General features: G+C 40.4%; 1 protein-coding gene across 4 annotated transcripts in view; it reads left to right on the forward strand.

Moving 5' to 3' along the window:
- THADA (THADA armadillo repeat containing) overlaps nt 1–20,333 on the forward strand; it is a 323,565-nt gene that overhangs the window by 128,949 nt on the left and 174,283 nt on the right. For all 4 annotated transcript variants that reach the window (XM_021701170.2, XM_021701169.2, XM_021701171.2 and 1 more), the window contains 2 exons: nt 10,563–10,652; nt 11,964–12,095. In XM_021701170.2, the coding sequence (XP_021556845.1) occupies nt 10,563–10,652; nt 11,964–12,095 (222 nt within the window). The remainder of the gene's footprint in view (nt 1–10,562; nt 10,653–11,963; nt 12,096–20,333) is intronic.

Below are 20,333 nucleotides of genomic sequence, written 5' to 3' on the forward strand. Positions count from 1 at the left end.
ATCTGAGACCTCAGCTGGGACTGAATGACCAAGACGGTTTCACATTCACATGTCTGGAACCTCAACTGGGAGCATAAGTGACAGAAGGGGAAGGTGGGGGCTCATGGGTCCTCTCTCTAGCAGAGTCGTCAAGTCTCAAAGACTGAATCCAGAAGCTGCCATGCCTCTTGAAGCCTAAGGCAGAACTGGTACAGCATCACTTCCACCACCTTCTGTAGATCAAAGAAGTCACAGGCTAGACCAGAGTCAGGGGAGAGGAAATAGATCCTGCCTCTTGAAGGGAGGGAGGCATGCACATATAGCGAGGGTAGTAGGAATTATTGTTGGCCGTCTTTGCAGTCTACCACAAACTGTTTAGAAAATTACTATCGAATTAACTGTTGGAGATGGACTGATTCTGAGATTTTTTATAGATGACAAGATTTAGAAAGACACATTCTCTAAGAAATAAACTTCTGGTGTAGAAAAATCCATAGAAGCTGCCCAAATGGGACCTTGAACACACGAGGAATTCAGGAGATGTATGTTTACTGACCATCTGGCTGTGGAATGAGTAGGAATGTATTTCAAGGCCCACCCTTGGGCTAGTAATTTCTACAAGGAGAATGGCAGGGCACTTCCAGAACCAAGAGTTTCCACTTCCCTCCATGGGTGGAGTATAGTGATGGCTGATTTTGTGATTTGGGAGATTCTCCACCAGAAAACAGCTCCTAAAGGGAAGGATTAGGAAAACATTCAGTAAGTCCAAGAATGTTACGGCTTTCCACGGAGGATTGGAAGGGAGAAGAGATTGGCAGGAGACCTGGTCAGAGTCCGTGCCCTTAGAAGAGAGGCCCTGAAGAAGATGCCCTTCCTTTAACAGGCCCTGGGGGGAGGCGGGGGGGGGGACCATGGCCACGATCACAAGTGCTTGCTGAGTGTGAGATTCTGGCCCTGGGGCCTCTGACATCTGTTTAGTCCAATCACTCATTCTTTTTAAATTACTGCTTCTCAAGGGAGAAATGCTGGTGTCAGGCCCACTCAGAGGTGGGGAGAGGATTCTAGGAACAGAGTCAGAGATGGATGATCCTCCTGGTGGGGTTCCAAACCCAGATTTCTTTTTTATTAGTTGTTTCTGTTTTGTTAGTTTGCATTTGCTCCTCCTTCTAATGTGTGTGTGTGCTTTGTCTTCTTTGTAGGTTTGTTTCTATTCGGGGTACTGTTTTTCTTAAGATGCACTTGCTCTTTTTATCAGCAATCACTGTGGCAAGGAGACACAGGCCCTTTGCTGATTTTCTCTCCTCTGGAGTGGTTTAAGGCCAGAATCTGGGGATAGCTAAGTTTTTGGGTTTTTTTTTAAAGATTTTATTTATTTATTTGACAGAGAGAGACACAGCGAGAGAGGGAACACAAGAAGGGGGAGTGGGAGAGGGAGAAGCAGGCCTCCCGCTGAACAGAGAGCCCGATGTGGGGCTCGATCCCAGGACCCTGGGACCATGACCTGAGCCGAAGGCAGACGCTTAACGACTGAGCCACCCAGGCGCCCCGGGATAGCTAAATTTTAATAGTTTATTGGGTTCCCATTTGAAAAACCAACTGAAAACCTCCAGGCTTTTGCCTTCAGCGTTTGTTTTCATCTGATGAAACCAGGTTTATGGTGTTTGCTCCATGGCCTGTGAATAAGTCCTGGGTTTTGTTGTTGTTGTTGTTGTTGTTTTTAAAGCAGGCACAAGCTATGCCTTTGCTGCTGTTTACTATGGAGTTCCTTTTTCTGCATGTTTTTGCTTGCCTTTGCAAGCTTTTTCTCTTTATATCTTTGTACATTACTCTCTTGATCCCTGTTCCTGAGATATTCAGAATGATAGGGGATCTGTTTGTAGGAATGGGGGGGTGTGGATACCTTATTTTTACTTGAGACACAGTTCACTGAAGGCTTCTTTTCATTGCGCCATGGGTTTTTATCAGGATGCTTTTGTTAAGCTCAGAAGCATTTGCTTTTGGCATTTCAATTTCAATATGTGTGGCAGATCTTGGGACAGGGTCTCTAAGAGAAACAGAAGCTTGATTCAAGTGAAGATTTTCCTAGGCTGGTAGATGGCAGGTGGGATTCAAAGATGAAAGCTCAGATGCTCTCAAACACTAGAGCATTACCATTACCTCGGCATTACCAAGATTAGATGTGGAATGTGCAGACCAAGGGAAGCTCCGAGCGTCCGAGCGTGGCTGGGGTAGGGACTGCCTTCCACGCATGGCTTAGCCAGGATGGGGATGAGGCGTTCTGGGCTGGTGTCAGGGCTAGGGCCCCAGATATTATGTTCAAATGTAGGAGAGGCACAGAGAGTGTACCACCCTGAGGCTACTGCATTCAAATGGATCCAGATTGATAGGGAACAGCATTCTTGATAAAGTGTTAAATGTAAAAAGCAGATAATAAAAGAATATATAAGGAGGAGAAAGGTGTAGATGGACAGACATAAGAGCAGACTAGCGGCCATCTTTAGGTGGTGGGTTTGTGGTGGTTTTGAGATTTTTCTTTGCAGGGTCCTTTGTTATCTAATTTTTCCTCAGTAAACAAGTAGTGCTAGAATAGTTTTTAAAAAGCTTTTAAAATAAAACAAAACAGTGCTGGGCAGGCATTTTCATTCATTCAGTCAACCTCTGTTGCCTGCCAACTTTGTTCACAGCTTTGGCTGGGCCCTGGGGGAGTCCACCCCTGAATGGATCAGGCCGAGGAGTGCCTTGGGGCGGGGACTCACAGCCACTGTCAGCTCCTGGTGCCGGGCAAGTGGATTTCTTCAAGGAGCTTCTGTGTTTCCCCAAGGGCCTCTCCATGGGTTGTGCCTGCGTAGTTCTTACATGACAGGGTGGGGAATAACTCACCTTTTGTAGAGTCTGACAGCCCCAAGCTTAAAGCTGCTTTATTCTCATTCTCTGTCCTGGCTTGTTTGTTTTCACCTTTGTCTGTTTTACCCCGTTCGCAATATTTGGTGGTCTCCTTTTGTCTTCCTAGAAGCTTGAATTTACAGAGATTCCGTTTTTCCTTTTTGGTTATCACTTCTTTTGTTTCCATAAAGTTGCAGGGCTAGTTTTTGGCCACATAGATAAACAGGTTTGAAATGCCTGTCAGTGGAGAATTTACCCCCAGGGCTTGCTATATTTGTGGAGGTGACATATCAGCCTGTTTGCTTATATGGGTGAACTAGAATTGAACTGTTTGTAAATTGGTGAGACAAGCTTTATATATTTGTGTTTAAGAAATTTCAAGTCCTGGCAGGATACTCAGTTTATTAATTCAAATCAGGATTTTGAATGTCCTTAGATACAGCTAATGAGTCACTTTAAGAAATTTTTAATTCGTTACCATCTTAGTCATAATTCCTTTTCTTCTTGATTAAGAGAAATTGTGTTGATGCTGGATGGGTGGTTAGGTGTCAGTTGGGTAGGAACCAGTCACTGAGGAAAGATAAAAGGCATAAGGCATAGGCTGAGGTCATCTGTAGTAGAATATTTTTCTTCTTTGGCTAATCTTACTTATTCATTCATGGCCAGAATATTTACCAGTCAGCCAGTGTTTATGTAGAATTGTGGTTTGCATCAAGAGTGATACAGGGGTACCTGGGTGGCTCAGCCGGTTGGGTGTCTGCCTTCAGCTCTGGTCATGGTCCCAGGGTCCTGGGATCGAGCCTCACGTTAGGTTCTCTTGCTCAGCGGAGAGCCTGCTTCTCCCTCTCCCTCTGCCAGCTGCTCTGCCTGCTTGTGCTCTCTCTCTCTGTCAAATAAATAAATAAAATAAAATTAAAAAGTGATACAAGGAAGTATGAATGTGGTCCCTTACCTGGTTGATGTGAAAAGGTACATTCAGTGAACGTCCATTGGGTCACCGCGTTTCTACCCTCTCTCTAGTCTGGTCCATCTGCTCTTGGCACATCTCTCTGCTGTTCAGAAACTTTCAGGGCCTGTAGACACAGGCTAAGCTGCTTAGTCTGGCATTTGAAATTTCTAAAAACTTGTATGCCATCTTGCCATTTCTGTCTTGTCTTGTCATGAAGCCCTCTTTTCATCCAGCCAGTTTATCTACCCAGTTGGTTTCTGTAACTACCCACCCTCTCCATGCTATTTTCTCTCCCTTTTAATCCATTCTTACCCAGTTTTTCAAAACTCGTCTCTTGGTTTCCATGTTTCCCACAAGCCGTTCCCTAACCTCTCCAGCTGCCGATGATATCTTTCCCAATGCCACTGTTACTGGAAGCTTTAGTTATTTGACCCTTAACGCAGTTTGTCTTCCCTAGTTATAGTCTCTGCATGTGCTTTGTCTTCCTAACCAGATCTCAAGCCCCAAGAGCAGTGACTGTTTGACATTGTTAGTGTCTTCCATGGGACCTAGCACAGTGCTCAACCTGAAGTATGTAGGTATTCAAAATATTTGCTGCTTTCCTGAGAAAACTATGATCATGCTATAGTTTTGATTAAGTAGAAATGACAGGTAAGACTCATATGTTCCAGGATTCACATATGGACTAAAATGGTCCCATGATCTTGGCCTTTAAAAATAAAGCTATAGATTATAGACCTATATGGGCAGCCGAAAACCTATGAGCAGCCTATGAACTATAGGCCTTTTGCTGTAGTTGAGAATCAGGAGTGAGTGAAGTTTGAATAAGCCCCCTTAGATAATTCTGATATCCTCCTATGCCTTACCTTTTGAGGCTCTGTTTTATAATACGCAAGAATTGTTAATATTGAATATCCTTCAGGCAGCACTCCATACACATTTAGCCAAGTCTTTAGTAGCCCTTGGCCGATGCAGATTTTAGATGATGCTAACCCAAGCAAGTACTCAGCTCTTCGCCATTTGCAGTGAATTAGAGCCCTGGCCAGAAATAGAGTTGATATTTTCTTTTTTTTTCTTTTCCTTTTTCTTTTTTTTTACTTCAAGTTTTTATTGAAATTCTAGCTCATTAACATATATGGTAAAATTGGTTTCATGTGTAGAATTTAGTGATTGATCACTCTATGATCACCAGTGCTCATCACAAGTACCTTCCTTAATACCCATCACCCATTTAACCCATCCCCCACCGTCCTCCCTCCATCAACCCTCAGTTTGTTCTCTATAGTTAAGAGGCTCTTAGAGTTGAAATTTTCTTAACAGTATTGAGGAGCCTGAGAATGCTAGAATAGAAAGGCAACTCCTGTGTGCTCAGAGTACCTAAGCAAGGTCAAAATTCTCCTTAGAAAATAATTTTGGTTTTCCTTAAACCCTGACAGATGCGCAGTTGATGCTTCAAAGCCCTACACCACCAAGCATGGACACAATAATTTTAACAGAATATTTTTTTTAAAGATGTACTCAAAACCCACCAAATTATTAAGAACAAAACAATTACTTAAAACATTCACCAAATGTTTAACTTTGAGTAACATACCTTCTTCATATATTCTGCAACATAAACTAGTTGGTAAATATCTGGTAAGGTAGACTGAATGAGATAACTTGCTGTTTGGGACAATTAGTTTTAATTCAATTAAGGCAATGACTTTAATTTGAGAATAGTAGCTCCACAGCCCTTTCCTCTGGCAGTATTTGTGGTCAGCAGAGCCCGTTATTTATCCAGGCAATTTCTAGATCATGGTAATGCAATCATATGGTCTGCTTACACAGAATACTTATCTCTCTTGACACCACCAAGAGATATTGGACCATTGAGGAATGACTTACTCCCCGGGAAATACTGTTTACCAAGTTTTGTGGTGTAGATGGAGAGATTCTATATGGGCAAGTATACACAGGGATTTCAGTATTAAATTCATATACAGTTTTAAGTGACTCCACTAAAAATGGAAACTGATGTTCTTGACCAGTTTTGCTTAGCGATACTAAAGGATGTAACAATGGCCTGTAGTGGAATGGTTTTGTGGTCTCCCTGTGTAAAGCACTGAACCTGCAAAACCTAGGTTTGCTGTTTATTAACAAGGAAATTTACATATCATTGTTTGTAACAGTAAGGTAAGGACCAAAAGGCCTATCTTTTGGGATTAAATCAATTACAGTCAACATACAATGGATTACTCTGCAGCCATTAAGTGGAAAGAAATAGAATGGTGTGCCTGATATTGAATGATTTCTCAGATATAGTTCAAATGAAAAATAAAATCAAGGGGCACAACCGTATGTATAATATGCATATTTGTGGGAAAAAGGAGCTAAACTAAAAGTATGTACTTGTATAAACAAATTTTTTTTTTTTAAGATTTTATTTATTTATTTGAGACAGAGAGAATGAGAGAGAGCACATGAGAGGGGGGAGGGTCAGAGGGAGAAGCAGACTCCCTGCCGAGCAGGGAGCCCGATGCGGGACTTGATCCCGGGACTCCAGGATCATGACCTGAGCCGAAGGCAGTCGCTTAACAAACTGAGCCACCCAGGCGCCCTAAACAAATTTTTTAAAAGGAAAGCTGAGATCCTTTTGCATAGTTGTCTGTGTGGAGGGGCACTGGGAAATCTAGTATGTGGGTTTTTTTTCACACCAGCATTTGTTATTTTTCCACAAAAATATCTACTAATTAAAAAGGGAAATGAGCACATTTTTGCATAAATGTCCAATAAATATTCAATAGATCTGTAACTTAAAAGGAAGTAAAGACTTTCTCTTTAAAAAAAAATTGGTTTTACTGAATGTGAAACAGGTACAAAAGAAAATTTACATACTGTGTGTAAGGTATAAAGAGTAACTATGTAACAAACACTTCTAGATCCACCACCTGGTTAAGTAACAGAACATTTCTTTTGAAGCCCCTTATATATTCCTTCCTAATCCCATCTCCTTTCTTTTCCCCCTGGGAGAAGTGATTGATTACTTTTGCCAATTTTGTTTTTATTTATTCCTTTGCTTTTCATTTTTTTATCACTTAAATTTGTTTCTCTAAGCGAAGTATTACTTAGTGGTGCTTTATTGTAAACTTTGGATAGAAGGATTATATTACATGTATTCTTCTTTAACTCACTTTTTTCACTTAACATTATGTTCCTGAGATAAATCTGTTTTGATGTATCTGTAGTTCATTCAGGTTTACTGCTCTACAGTATTCCCTTGTGTGAGTGTACAGTTGATTCACTCTGCTCTTTTTTTTTTTTAAGATTTTATTTATTTATTTGAGACAGAGAGAATGAGAGAGAGCACATGAGAGGGGGGAGGGTCAGAGGGAGAAGCAGACTCCCTGCCAAGCAAGGAGCCCAATGCGGGACTCGGTCCAGGGACTCCAGGATCATGACCTGAGCCGAAGGCAGTCGCTTAACCAACTGAGCCACCCAGGTGCCCGATTCACTCTGCTCTTGATGGACATACGGCTGCTGTGCATATGCTCGTACAAGCCTTCTGGTGCCCATGTCCAAGAATTTATTAGGCCATTTACCTCGAAATAGCATTTGTGAATCACTGGCTAAACACATCTGTGGCTTTCAAGAAAATGCCAGATTATTTTTAAAATTGTTGTAGTAATTTTTGTTTCCATCAACAGTGTCTAAGAGTTCCAATACTTGGTATTATCAGACTTTTCAATCTTTGCCAGTTAATATAAAATAGTCTCTCAGTACGATGGAGCATCTTATGTTTATTGGTCGCTAATGTTTATTTTCTGTGGATTATATTTTATTAGGTTTTATCCATTTTTATATTCAGTTGTTTGTCTTTTAACTTATTGATTTCACTGGAGTTCTTCATATATTCTCATACTAATTATGTAATTCTCAGTTATACGCATTACACATTTTCTGCCCATTTGTGGCTTGGCAAATAAAAATGTTTACCTCCATCATTTTAAAACCTTTTTGTTATGGGAATTTTTAACATATGTAAGAATGAAGAGAATAGTATAACTAACCCCTGCATATCCATCACTCAACTTCAAGAATTACCAACATTTTGCCAGTCGTATTTTGTCCATTTCTTGTCCTACCGAGGTCACAGGTATCATGTCATTTTTCCCATAAATACTTCAGGATGCATGACTGATTTGATAAGAGAGTTTAAAAAAATACATCATGCTATTATCATGTGTAACAAAGTTAATAATTCTTTAACCTTCAACTTTTCCCAATTGTCTTAGAAATGTCTTTTTATAATTGGCTTCTTAGAATCAGGATCCAAACAAGGTCCACATGTGTTTAGTCTTTTTTGGCCTCATAAGTCTGCTAAGTCTCTTAGTCTCTTTTATTTCATAATGTTTGATACTCCTCCTCTGCCAAAAATACTTCGTACGTGTATTATTTTAAGGTTTTATTTGTGCTTTTTTTGTGTGTGTAAAAATTTTTTTAAAATATTAATTGATGTAGTTGAATATATAAATTATTATTTTTACTGGAATTGCATTGTATTTGGTGAGAATTTCCTCTTTATAATATTGAATCTTCTTATCCATGAACCTGGCACATCTCTCCTATTTAAGGCCTATCTTTTCTTACGGCATCTCCCTATAAGAAGTATGATACACCAATGTAGAAGAAAAAGAATCTTGCACCTGAAACTAATGCAACATCATATGTCAACTATACTTCAATTAAAAAAACAATAATAAATTTTTAAAAGAAAAAGAGAACCTTTGCCTCTACCTCACACTGTACACAAAAATTAATTTGAGATGGATCATGGACCTCACGATAAAAGCTGGAACTGTAAAACTCCTAGAAGGAAACAGAGTATCTTTGTGATGTTGGGGTAGGCAAAGATTTCTTAAGCCACAGAAAACATGAATCATTAAAAAAAAAAAAAAAAGGACCCAGTTATTGGACTGAAAACTTCTGCTCATCAGAAGACATTATTAGGAAAATAAATTGGCAATCCAGACTAAGAAGGTACATTTAATGCACACGTTTGGCAAAGGAAGCAAGCAACCTAATGTGAAAACAGGCAAATATTTTGAATTGATATTTCACAAAAGGCCATATCAATAACCAAAGCACAAAAAGAGTGTTTACTATCATCATTAGTCATCAAGGAAATGCAAATCAAAACCACAGGGATCTACCACTAGGATGGCTAAAGTAGATAAAGAGAAAGACAACAGCAAATGTTGGATAGGACACAGAGCCACTAGAACTCTAGTTTATTGTTGGTGGAGCATAAAATGCTCTAATTATTTTGGGAAACTGTCAGTTTCCTAAAATGTTAAACATACTGAAATTTTATTCTCGGATACTTATTCAAGAGAAATGAAAACATGTACACAAAAACCTTGTGTAAGAATGTTTCTAGCAGCTTTATTCATAACCACCTACAAATGGATACAGCCCATATCTGTCAAGAGGAGAATGGATAAACAAACTTGTATATTCACAAAATGGAATACTACTCAACAAAAAAAGAATCAAACTATTGATACATAAAGTAACATGGATAAACTATGCTGAGTGAAAAAAGCCAGACGCAAAAAATTATGTAAGGTATTATTACATTTATATGAAATTCTAGAATAGACAAAACCAAATTGTAACAGAAATAAACTCAGTGGTTGCTCTGAGTATTGAGAGTTGACCAGGAAGGGGCACAAGGAAACTTTCTGGGATGATGGAAATTTTCTGAGTCTTCATAGGAGTGGATCACATGAGTATAAGCATTTGTGAAAACTGAATGGATCTTGTCAGAATTCAAGAGTAGTGTTTATAAAGATGGAAAGTTAATCCTCACAGGTGTCAGCTGAGATTGGATGTCCAGAACCGTATGCACAAAATCTGTGCCTCTGATAACCATACTCCAGACCAGTGGTTTTCAACTGGGGACCATTTTACTCCTCGGGATACATTTGGCAATGTCCAGAGACATTGTTTTTTCCAGAGACATTTTTGGTTGTCATGACTTGAACGGGGGAGGGGTATTACTGGCATTTGATGGGTAGAAGCAACAGAGGCTGCTAAATATCCTACAGTCACATGACAGTCCCCCACAACATAAAATTGTCTGGTCCAAAATATCATTGGTGCTAGCTTGGAGAAACCTGTTCTAGACCTGCCCTTGTTACAGAAGCTGTCAGCCTTAGCCAACCAGATGTTGATTATATTCATGGTCCAAATCAATTGTCGAAACTTGGCATTTGCAATTTCTTCCCCAATAGAATTTAATATCAAATATTTGTAAATATACATAATCTTAAATTTTGAGATAAAATTCCATGTGTCAAGAGCACTTCCAAAATCAAAATTAAATGTTTTTTTTTTTTTTTAAAGATGTTATTTATTTATTTGAGACAGAGAGAATGAGAGAGAGAGAGAGCACATGAGAGGGGGGAGGGTCAGAGGCAGAAGCAGGCTCCCTGCCAAGCAGGGAGCCCGATGCGGGACTTGATCCAGGGACTCCAGGATCATGACCTGAGCCGAAGGCAGTCGCCCAACCAACTGAGCCACCCAGGCGCCCTAAATGTTTTGTTTTGATTGTTAAATTTTTAAGATGAGGTTTGTTCTTAACTTTTTTTCATTAAATATTTAAGTGAATGACCTTGGCTCTCTTCCTTTAAATAAAATAAAATAAAAAGGCTTTATTATTAGATCAGAGGAAATAAAAGATAGCAATTTCTTTTTCTTCCCTTTACAGAATGACAGGAAGTGAATTCTTTTCTCGTTTCCCGGAACTCTATCCCTTTCTTCTCCAACAGTTGGAAGCTGTAGCTAATACTGTGGACAGGTAAGAAGAGAATAGGGTAGGACATAGTGAAATCAAGGAAGTAAATTACTTCATTAATCGAGATTTTTCCCCCCAGGCAACAGTTTTTAATCAACTCCTTTCTTGTAACTTAGATGGATTTTTTTTAAGTGCTTCTTTATTACATCCTGTTGCCTGACTCTGCAGTAGATTTGTACCTGAAAAGTTGTATAAAATCCTGTTTTGTTTTTGTTTAAAGTTGGAGGGAGTGAGAGGGAGAGAGAGAATCTTAAGCAGGCTCCAAGCCCAGCACAGAGCCAGCCACGGGGTGCTTACGACTCTGAGATCATGACCTGAGCTGAAATCAAGAGTCAGACACTTAACTGACTGAGCCGCCCAGGTGCCCCTAATATCCTGTTTTTATAATATATTTTATATTTTTAAAATCCTGTTTTATACTGTTTTTTCAGATTCTGTTTTCAGTGAACATATTTCAGAAACTAGCTTCTTAGAAACACAGCTTCTAAAAAGATTTTCTTCCCATGATATTTAAAAATCTCTGTGTTTGCATACTGAGTTTGCTGTCACAAACACAAGCCATTTTTTCTTACTGGCCTGTTGCAGTTGACCATTGTGAGAGTAAGCAAATAGCTGGCTGGTCTGGTCACCTGTGACCAGAAATGGCACTGGCATGCCTAACCCTAGAAACAGAAAATAAGGCTGTTCAGAGGACTTCCCGTCTGATCAGGGCACATAGAAAAGTGTATCATTGTCCTTTCAATCACATCCTTTACTGACAGTGGAATTTTTAGAATGGTGTCTTAGAACATGTGCTTTTTTATTCTTCTAGCCATATTTGCACTTGATATGAATTTATACTCATTATCTGTAATGGGGAAGTAAAATAACATCAATCAATTTTACTTCTGTTTATGATACATTTCCTCACATTAGTAATTTGTACAGACAGGCTTTTCTGGCCCCAGTAAGTGACCATTCAAGCTTTCATAAGTACATTTGGCTTTTGAAAGTTTCACATTTCATACTGTGGAACTCCTTTCTGCTGTATGAACAGCTCAAATCAAAACACAGACACGAATTAACAATTAGCTTTGAGAAGAGAATCGTGTGCTGGAGCCCAATCCATGGCTTTGCCAGTAGCTCTTCCTTATTTGCACATTAGGAATATATGAAATGAATGGAGGGGGGAAAAAAAACGAAAAAAGGGAAATTATCTTCTGATCGTAGAGAGTCTCACTTTACATTCATAATCATTTAATGAGAGAAATGTTTGAAGGTAGTGTCTCACCTCTTAAATTTTAAGTCTTTTATGTACAATCACTTGTTTTTCAGTGATACAGGAGAACTCAACCATCATCCAAGCATGTTTCTCTTACTTTTGGTGTTGGGAAGACTCTACCCTTCCCCGATGGATGGCACCTCTTCTGCTCTCAGCATGGCGCCTTTCATTCCGTTCATTATGAGGTAGTGTGTGCTTTGTGGAAATAATGGGGTGGGCATGGGGGCAATATGGGGTATTTTAACTTGTTCATATTTCAGAAAGTGTAGTTGGTTTTTTATTATTATTATTATTTCTTGTTTCTTTACTTTGAGAGGGGTCCTGTGAAAGCAGGGGCCTGGGGGCTATTGCCATTGCCCCCAACTGGTCTCCAGTGTTTCAGAGGAAAGTGCTTCTGTTGTGGGTGCAGAAGCCCATAGCCACAGCCACTGTTTAACGTTCCCTTGGCACTCTGCCTGCTAGTGGATGTGTGGTGTTGATAGGAGCTGCCTGCTTTTGAAAAACATAGCCTGGGTATTTGCATTATCCCTGTGTTGAGCCTAGCCAGCATGAGGCAGGCTTGGTCCTGGCATTATATCCCCAAATGTCGCTGAGAACGACATTTGCCTCGTCTCTCTGGAGGAGTTTGCTGGTGGGTGCAAGGGGTAGCATCTAGCTGGCCATATGTGGCACAAGTTCACTTCCTACTCAGCTTCTCTTTCAAGACTGGAGCACCTGAGAAAAAGCATGGAATTATACATGGAATCAGATGGTAACAGGCTTTTCTGCTCTAGAGCCTATTGCCTCTTCCTCTGTTACAGTTTTTGAGGTGTATTTGCCACCTTCTGATCACCTTTTTCATTTTCGGATCAAAGTCCTCAATAAATAGGCCTCCAAAAAGTCTTAAAAATTTTCTTAGGGAACATTTCAGAAGCCCAGTCATATTAGTTAGCTTTTGCCTTTCTGCATACGTCTCGATAAAGCAGCACTTTCATTTTAATTTAGGTACCAGAAATTGAGATAGACTTAGAGCAGAACGTTAAGATGTTAACGTTAACACCAAACTCAAGAGAATGTGTTTGTTATTTATGTGGCGTCCTGGGTTCCACTTCCTGGTTTCACAGAGCTGACTGATGCATTTTAATGTGAGAAACCATGAAGCACGAGATGCCGGCCTGTGATTGCTGCAGCCATTTGTTTGCACCAAGCTCTGGCGGTGGCTGTGTTATCTCCGATCACAGAGATGACTCACTCGGATGGGGTTTTTGTTTCCTGATACACAAAGTTACCAGTCTCCTGGATCCAGCATTTGGTGATTCATTTTAGGAATTTGGGTTGTAAAGTTTACTTTCAGGAGCATTTAAAAATTGTACTTTCACTTATAACTGGAAAGAACTGAAAAATGTTTCAGAAGGTTGATAGGGTGGGGGAGGAAAGGCACATGCTCAGAATCACAGAAGGACATGCTTTAGAACTTTGTCATCGTGTGTTAAGAACATTCCATTTGTGGAAGCTTATTACTAATCAATCTGTTATGTGTTGCATCCTAGAAACCAGAAATTACTACATTGAAAATACCCTTCCTGTTATTTAGAGTCTACATATAATCAGAATGCTCATATTATTAATTATATTCAGAGCACTTATTATATAACAAAGATTGCATTAATGGAGAAGATTTAAATATTGCCATAAAGCCAGTGTCCTTAGTGTATTGGTTTTTTTGGTTGTTGTTGTTTTTTTAACTCAAAAGGCGCAAGGGGTACATTACACTGTCCTCCCAGGGAAAATGCCTTGGTCAGTAGTTGCTTTCTATCTGAATAAGCATTCATAGAATGCTACCAACAGCCCAAGTGCCACAATTGATTCCTTAGAGTGTCAGTAGGCTCTGTTTATTGAATGTCCATTTGTGGTATAGAACAGTGTTTCTCAGACTTTAAGAGGTAAACCTATCACTTGGGGAATCTCATAAATTTGGATTCAGTAAGTGTGGAATGGAGCCTGAGGGTCTGCCTTTCAGACAGACTTCCAGGTAATGCTGATGCTGCTGGTCTGTAGATCACACTTTGAGTACCAGGATTAAATTTGGGATTTTAAACATTATCAGAACCCCTGCCCTGTCCCCCGCTACACATGATTTTGACAGTAGTAGGGTCATACTTGGTACTTGGTTAGGCTATTCCAGGGGTTTATAAGAAGTAGATTTTGACCCGGGAATACAGAGAACAAACAAGAAAGTACTCTGAGCAGAGATGCTAGTAGAAAGTACACCAACGTTTGTTGAGCTTTGACTATTTGCCCAACACTGAACTGGCCATCTTACTTACAACAACTCGGAGAGGAGGTGTTATCACCCCCACTTTCCTGTTGAGGAAATTGAGGTTCAGAGAGCGAGTCAGTTATAGAGCTAGAATATGAACCCAAGAGTATAGGGCTGTCAAGAATGTTGGGTGTGCTCTTTCCATTACACCAAAATAACCTTTTATGCAGCCAAGAGCAGTGGCTACATTGAGCAGCCCATGGGCCCTGAAATTGATGCAATTCAGAGTGAGGAGGAGCCTATCTCCAGAGTTGGTGGACCAGAGTGCTGTTTTCAGGATATAAAAGTCATGTCCCCCCCAGCAGTGGGATCTGCTCCTTGCTTTGCTTTTCCAGTAGTGAGGATGGCTTGATTGGATACAGCCATTCTCTTGGGCTCATCTCTGCAGGATCGTTGCCCGAGGTATCAGGGTTGGTCTGCGACCAGGTATGGAGGAAGGCTGGCTTAACTGCCCTGACCATCATCTGTGATACAATGGAAGGATCTTAGACTTGAAGTTCAGTCAGAACCCCAGTTCGGGGTTTCATCAACCTAGTACAGGAGCAACCCTGTGCTACCCTAAAATGTTAAAATCACCTGGGCAGATGAACCATAAAAATAGTGAATTTGATAAAACTGTACACATTTGATTTAAATTACTTCTGAGAAAATTCTTCATGAAGGAAGTGAAAGATTGGTCATAAAACCTGTCATTCCAGGCAATATTTGTGGTTCTGGTGATGGTGAAGATTGGGTTGTTTGGACTTGGGGGAATAGCTGAAAAGATGGGTGCATGCACGAGGGGGTGGGTGGTGCTTTATTTTTGTAGCATTGCCAGTGTTAATTTATGTACTTGGAAGAGTCTAATCAGGCTCTTGGATATTCTGAGTTTAGCTAAATAGAAATTTTTCAGCTAGTGGGAGTAGCACGAGGGTTGCTCTGACCAAGCTGAAGTGAATTGCACAACCCGAAGATTAAAAGCCCCAATGGCAGCTTTTTATTTCCCTTTGATTTATGTATACTTAACCTGCCATTTCCTTCCTCTCTGTAAGATGTTTGTAAGCATTGTTTGTATTTTTGTTCCTTATCCAACATTTGGGAGTATAAACTTATATCTCTATTGATCTTCTTTGTTGACTGAAATCTTAGAAGTTCTGATTTGGGTCTCCAAAGTTATGCGTGTGTGCAGTTGCATCATCTTGGAACAGAAATGATAATGTTAATCACAATGTTTTGTTTACAAGTTTTTTTAAATCCAGTGTGTTTTATGTGCCCGGTGCTGTGCTGGATCCAGATTCGCGGCCCTTTACCATGCAAATGTGATGCCTTCAGTTTAAGACCATTTACCCTTCAGTTCAAATACCACCAAGCAGAGTGACTCATGCTTTAAAAGGGACCCCAACTGGCTCCCTGAAAATACACGTTTCTTGTCTAGGGCTTTCTAAAGACCAGAATATCTCTCTACATGTACCTTTGAATTCCCTTTTACCAAGGGAGTTTCAAGTTTGAATCGAAGAACTACAGGAAACCAAATATGCCCCAAACCTGGGTTTAAGAGACCTGGTTCTGTCTAAGCTCTGCCACTCACTGACTAGCTGTGATGCTTGGACAAGGCTGTGATGCGTGGACAAGGCTCTCTACCCTCTCAGAACCAGTGTGGTACCTGTGTGTGGGGGGGTATCCATTGAGACAGAAAGCCCCTGCTGTTGCTGACAACAGATCTCAGCAGTGGATTACTGCCTGTGGGAGAAATCCCTCCACTGCCTTTTAATCATTTTTTGGGTGCTTTTAAAAGGATCTCCCTACCCCTTTGGGGGCTTATTTTCATTGCAAATGGCTTTCAGTATGTCTTTCCTCAAATCATTTCACTGTTCACCTTAGATAACTTTTCAGTGAGATCTGCTGTTCTTTTCTCTGAAAAATATTGAGGTGCTAATAACAATACAATCTTAATTAAATACGTGGCAGTGGAAATCACCCCTAGGGACCTGTGCTGTGGACACTTTTATAGTTGAGATATTGAAAAATCCAGGGCGCCTGGGTGGCTCAGTTGGTTAAGCGACTGCCTTCGGCTCAGGTCATGATCCTGGAGTCCCGGGATCGAGTCCCGCATCGGGCTCCCTGCTCGGCAGGGAATCTGCTTCTCCCTCTGACCCTCCTCCCTCTCATGCTCTCTGTTTCTCATTCTCTCTCTTGCAAATAAATAAAATCTTAAAAAAGAAAAATCCAGCCAAAAATTTTAAAAATGGAAAATACATGTTTTGTACATTTAAAAAACATTTCATGGAGATGTGGTATATATATACAATGGAATATTATGCAGCCACCAAAAGGAATGAGATCTTGCCATTTGCAATGACATGGATGGAACTGGAGGGTATTATGTTGAGCGAAATAAGTCAAACAGAGAAAGACATGTATCATATGACCTCACTGATATGAGGAATTCTTAATCACAGGAAACAAACTGAGGGTTGCTGGAGTGGGGGGTGGGGTGGGAGGGAGGGGGTGACTGGGTAATAGACACTGGGGAGGGTATGTGCTCTGGTAAGCACTGTGAATTGTGCAAGACTGTTGAATCTCAGATCTGTACCTCTGAAACAAATAATGCAATATATGTTAAGAAAAAAAAAAAGAAGAAGGTAGCAGGAAGGGAAGAATGAAGGGGGGGAAATCGGAGGGGTAGACGAACCATGAGAGACGATGGACTCTGAAAAACAAACTGAGGGTTCTAGAGGGGAGGGGGGTGGGAGGATGGGTTAGCCTGGTGGTGGGTATTGAGGAGGGCACATTCTGCATGGAGCACTGGGTGTTATGCACAGACAATGAATCATGGAACACTACATCAAAAACTAATGATGTAATGTATTGTGATTAACATAACAATAAAAAAATAATAAACATTTCATGGGACCTTTGGATTGTACCAGTCTTAAAAAGGGAAGAAGGGTAGGAGGTACGAAAACTGAGTTAGGCCTTCCAAGCCTGTGCTATTGAGAAGTAATATTGGCCCTTGTTTTCTTGTCCTTGAAAGTTACATAATTTAAGGATTACCACATTACTCCTTGCCTAGGTTGTGGAGTTGAAGGAACTGGTTTTCCATGATGTAGAGTTGGGGCTTTTGCAGTAGGCGATGGATGGCTTCTACCTTCGTTTGTGATTATAATACCAGGAACTCCCCTTCAAGGCTGCATGGCACATTTCTATCTGCTCTGTCTTCCCAGAATGCTTGCAGAAAAGTAGGTCGGCTTTGCCTTACAGAGAGATAAACAGGCAGAGAGCAGTTGAAACACTGCTGGGAAGGAAGAAGACATGCCCTCCTCCCTTTCTCTTCACTTCAGCCCCGGCTCATCTCTCCCTCTGAAAGGCTGTAGCATTTGTTACTTTAACCTCTTATCCTACCATTCATCACTACTGTATCATAAATAACTGTACTTTGTATGCTCAGTGCTATTCTCTCCAAATAAATCTTAACCTCTTTCCATGCAGAAGCCACTCTGGGTTTTTTTGGTTTGTTTTTGTTCTTTTGTCCCCTTCTCTGCCTCACCCAGGTTTGGGCACAGAGACTGAATTATTAACCTAGAAATGAAAGCAACTGCGAATTGAGACATTTGGTCTCTTAGCAGATCTGTGTATCTGAAGTACTAGGGACTCCTAGTCCTACAGTATTGGAGCCACATTTCATAACCCACTGCTTACCGGTTAGGTAGAAGGGAAGCTCAGCTGGGTCTTGTGTTTTACCTGGACTTTGAGGAGTCTTGTGTTCCAGTATGAGCTCTGACATTTACCTTTATTTTAACTTCACCTCACTGACCCTCTGTTTCCTTATCTATCAGATTCAAGTATTGAATATTGCCTAGGTCCTCTCCGGCTTCATGGGACTGTGAGCTGAGTCCTTCCTGGCCTCTGAACCCCTTTGCCCTGACTGCTGTCCAGCAAACTGCTCTGGAGGCCCACCTCACAGCTACCCTGTTGCAGGCTTTAGCAAAATGAGAGGAGCCTGGATTGATAAGAATGGAAGAAGGAGGGAAGGAGGGAGATGTCATTTTTCTGCTGAAAGTCATAGAACTATCTATATGCAAGCCTTCCAGATTATTATGGCATGAATCGGAGGGCCCCTGGGTGCTTCAGCTATCAATCTGTGTAATGGGGCTAATACTGCTTACAAAACAGCAGATAAAAGGCTCTTCGGTTTGTTTTTTAAGAAAAATTCAATAGAGAAGGAAGGGGTTGATGGTGATAGAAAGAGGGCAGACTTTTTAAACTCCTGCTTTGGCTTGTCCCAACCAGTTAACTGGAAGGAAGGCCCTGGAGCCAGATGTAGGGGAGCAGATTAAAAAAAAAAAAAAAAAAAGAGCACCGTGTTGTCCTGTTGATGAAGGCAAATCCCTGGACCCAGTAACTTAGAGCCTTGGGTACATGTGAGCCTAGAACTATGTCAGTAATTTGGAGAAATGTGGGATGGCAATGTTCTGCTGGGAGCTTGCAGAAGGATTTTCACAAGAGAAGGGAAAAGGCGTATTTTACCAGTGACCAAACAATTGTGTTGATACTGATTGTTTTAGACTGGATCATTCAGTGTATTACTTGCAAAAGCTTTACACTTTGTTTGCTGAGGTCGAGTAAGGATTCCCTAAGAATAAGTCATGCCTGAGTCACCTCACTGTTTTGATGGGATTACCAGTCTGATAGATGATGACAATGCTGCTTTATTCAACATTTGAATTACTTACTTAAATGAACACAGACTAGATTGCATGCTTATCGGATTTGTATATAACATAAATATAAGTGGTGATGGGATCAAAATTCAAAATAGTCTTTAAGCATGGGAGTGACAAACAAAAATTCAGGCTGGTGGCCATGATTTCTATGTGGCTGGGAAAGAAGGAGATAAAATTGAGGAAACATATACTAGGAGCTTCAGTTTTATTTGTGATGTGTTCTTAAGCTAGATTTTGGGCAAGTGGTTGATTGTCATATTATTCTGTGTACCCTTTGTTATATGATATGTCTGACATTGTCCATAATTTAAAAATAAGATTCAGAATAGCCTTGGAAGCCTGGATTGATGGGCTGAGATTATCAAGATGTCTTTTAATAGAGATATGTGTCATATTCTGATTTTCTAAAGAAAAGTCAAAATTATGTACATACAGGATGAGAGCTGTCTGGCTCCCTAGCAGTTTTTATGAAAAAAATCTTGGGAAATGGCATTTCCTGGTGAGTCCTGAGGAAGCAATGTGACACAGTTGCTGTTACCAGATAGTGAAGACTGTAGTCCGGACCCCTGAACTCTGCTGGTCAGATTAAACCTACATCATTGCGCTTCTTCTGTTATTCTGCTCTGGGCTTCCCATTTTAGGAGGGTCACCGATAAACTAATATTTATCCAGAGTAGATAACCAAGATGAGGAGGAAGCTAAACATCTGGAAATAGTTAGACTGGAAAAGATTTAGTCAGAGGCAACATGGTAATGGTCTTTACATACTTGAGAAGCTGCCATATGGCAGAAGGCACATAATTTCTTTCTTGTGCTCCCAAGGGGAAAGTAAGAGATAGATTTCAGATTTTAATATAAAGAATTTTGTGAAAGTTAGCATTCTTCATCAGGGGAATGAACAGATTTCCATAACACTGAGCTGCAGGTCATTGAAAGTATTCAAGGAAAATTGATCACATGCAGTACATCTGAGGTTGAGCGAGATGACCAGCAGGGCATCTTTTTGAGATGTCTTATTTTGGAACAGCTGAGCAACCTAGATGTATATTCCAAATGTGCAGTGAAGGAAATGATAAGCCTGCCTCTGAACCTATAACATGTTATTTGTACATTTTTATTTATGGGCTACTCTGTCTCCCAAAGAAAAGAAGTTGGGGTGCCATTCTTAGTATGGCCCACAGGGTCACAGTGGTCTGCTCCTACATGGTGCCCTGCAGCAGTTAATTCACTTAAATTTAGCTTCTAAGTAACTTCTATAACTTTGTTCTGGAGAGTTCTGAAAACACTTTTTTGGCCTATGGGATGTTATGTCTGAAAAGCATTCCTTATTAATTTAATTATCTTTTTTGTGGTTGCTATATTTTTCTCCATTCCAGATGTTGGCTGAAACCACATTTGTTTTCTGACAAGTACAAGGAACA

Source organism: Neomonachus schauinslandi, chromosome 10 (assembly GCF_002201575.2).
Source record: "Neomonachus schauinslandi chromosome 10, ASM220157v2, whole genome shotgun sequence".
In the NCBI taxonomy this organism is placed as follows: Eukaryota; Metazoa; Chordata; class Mammalia; order Carnivora; family Phocidae; genus Neomonachus; species Neomonachus schauinslandi.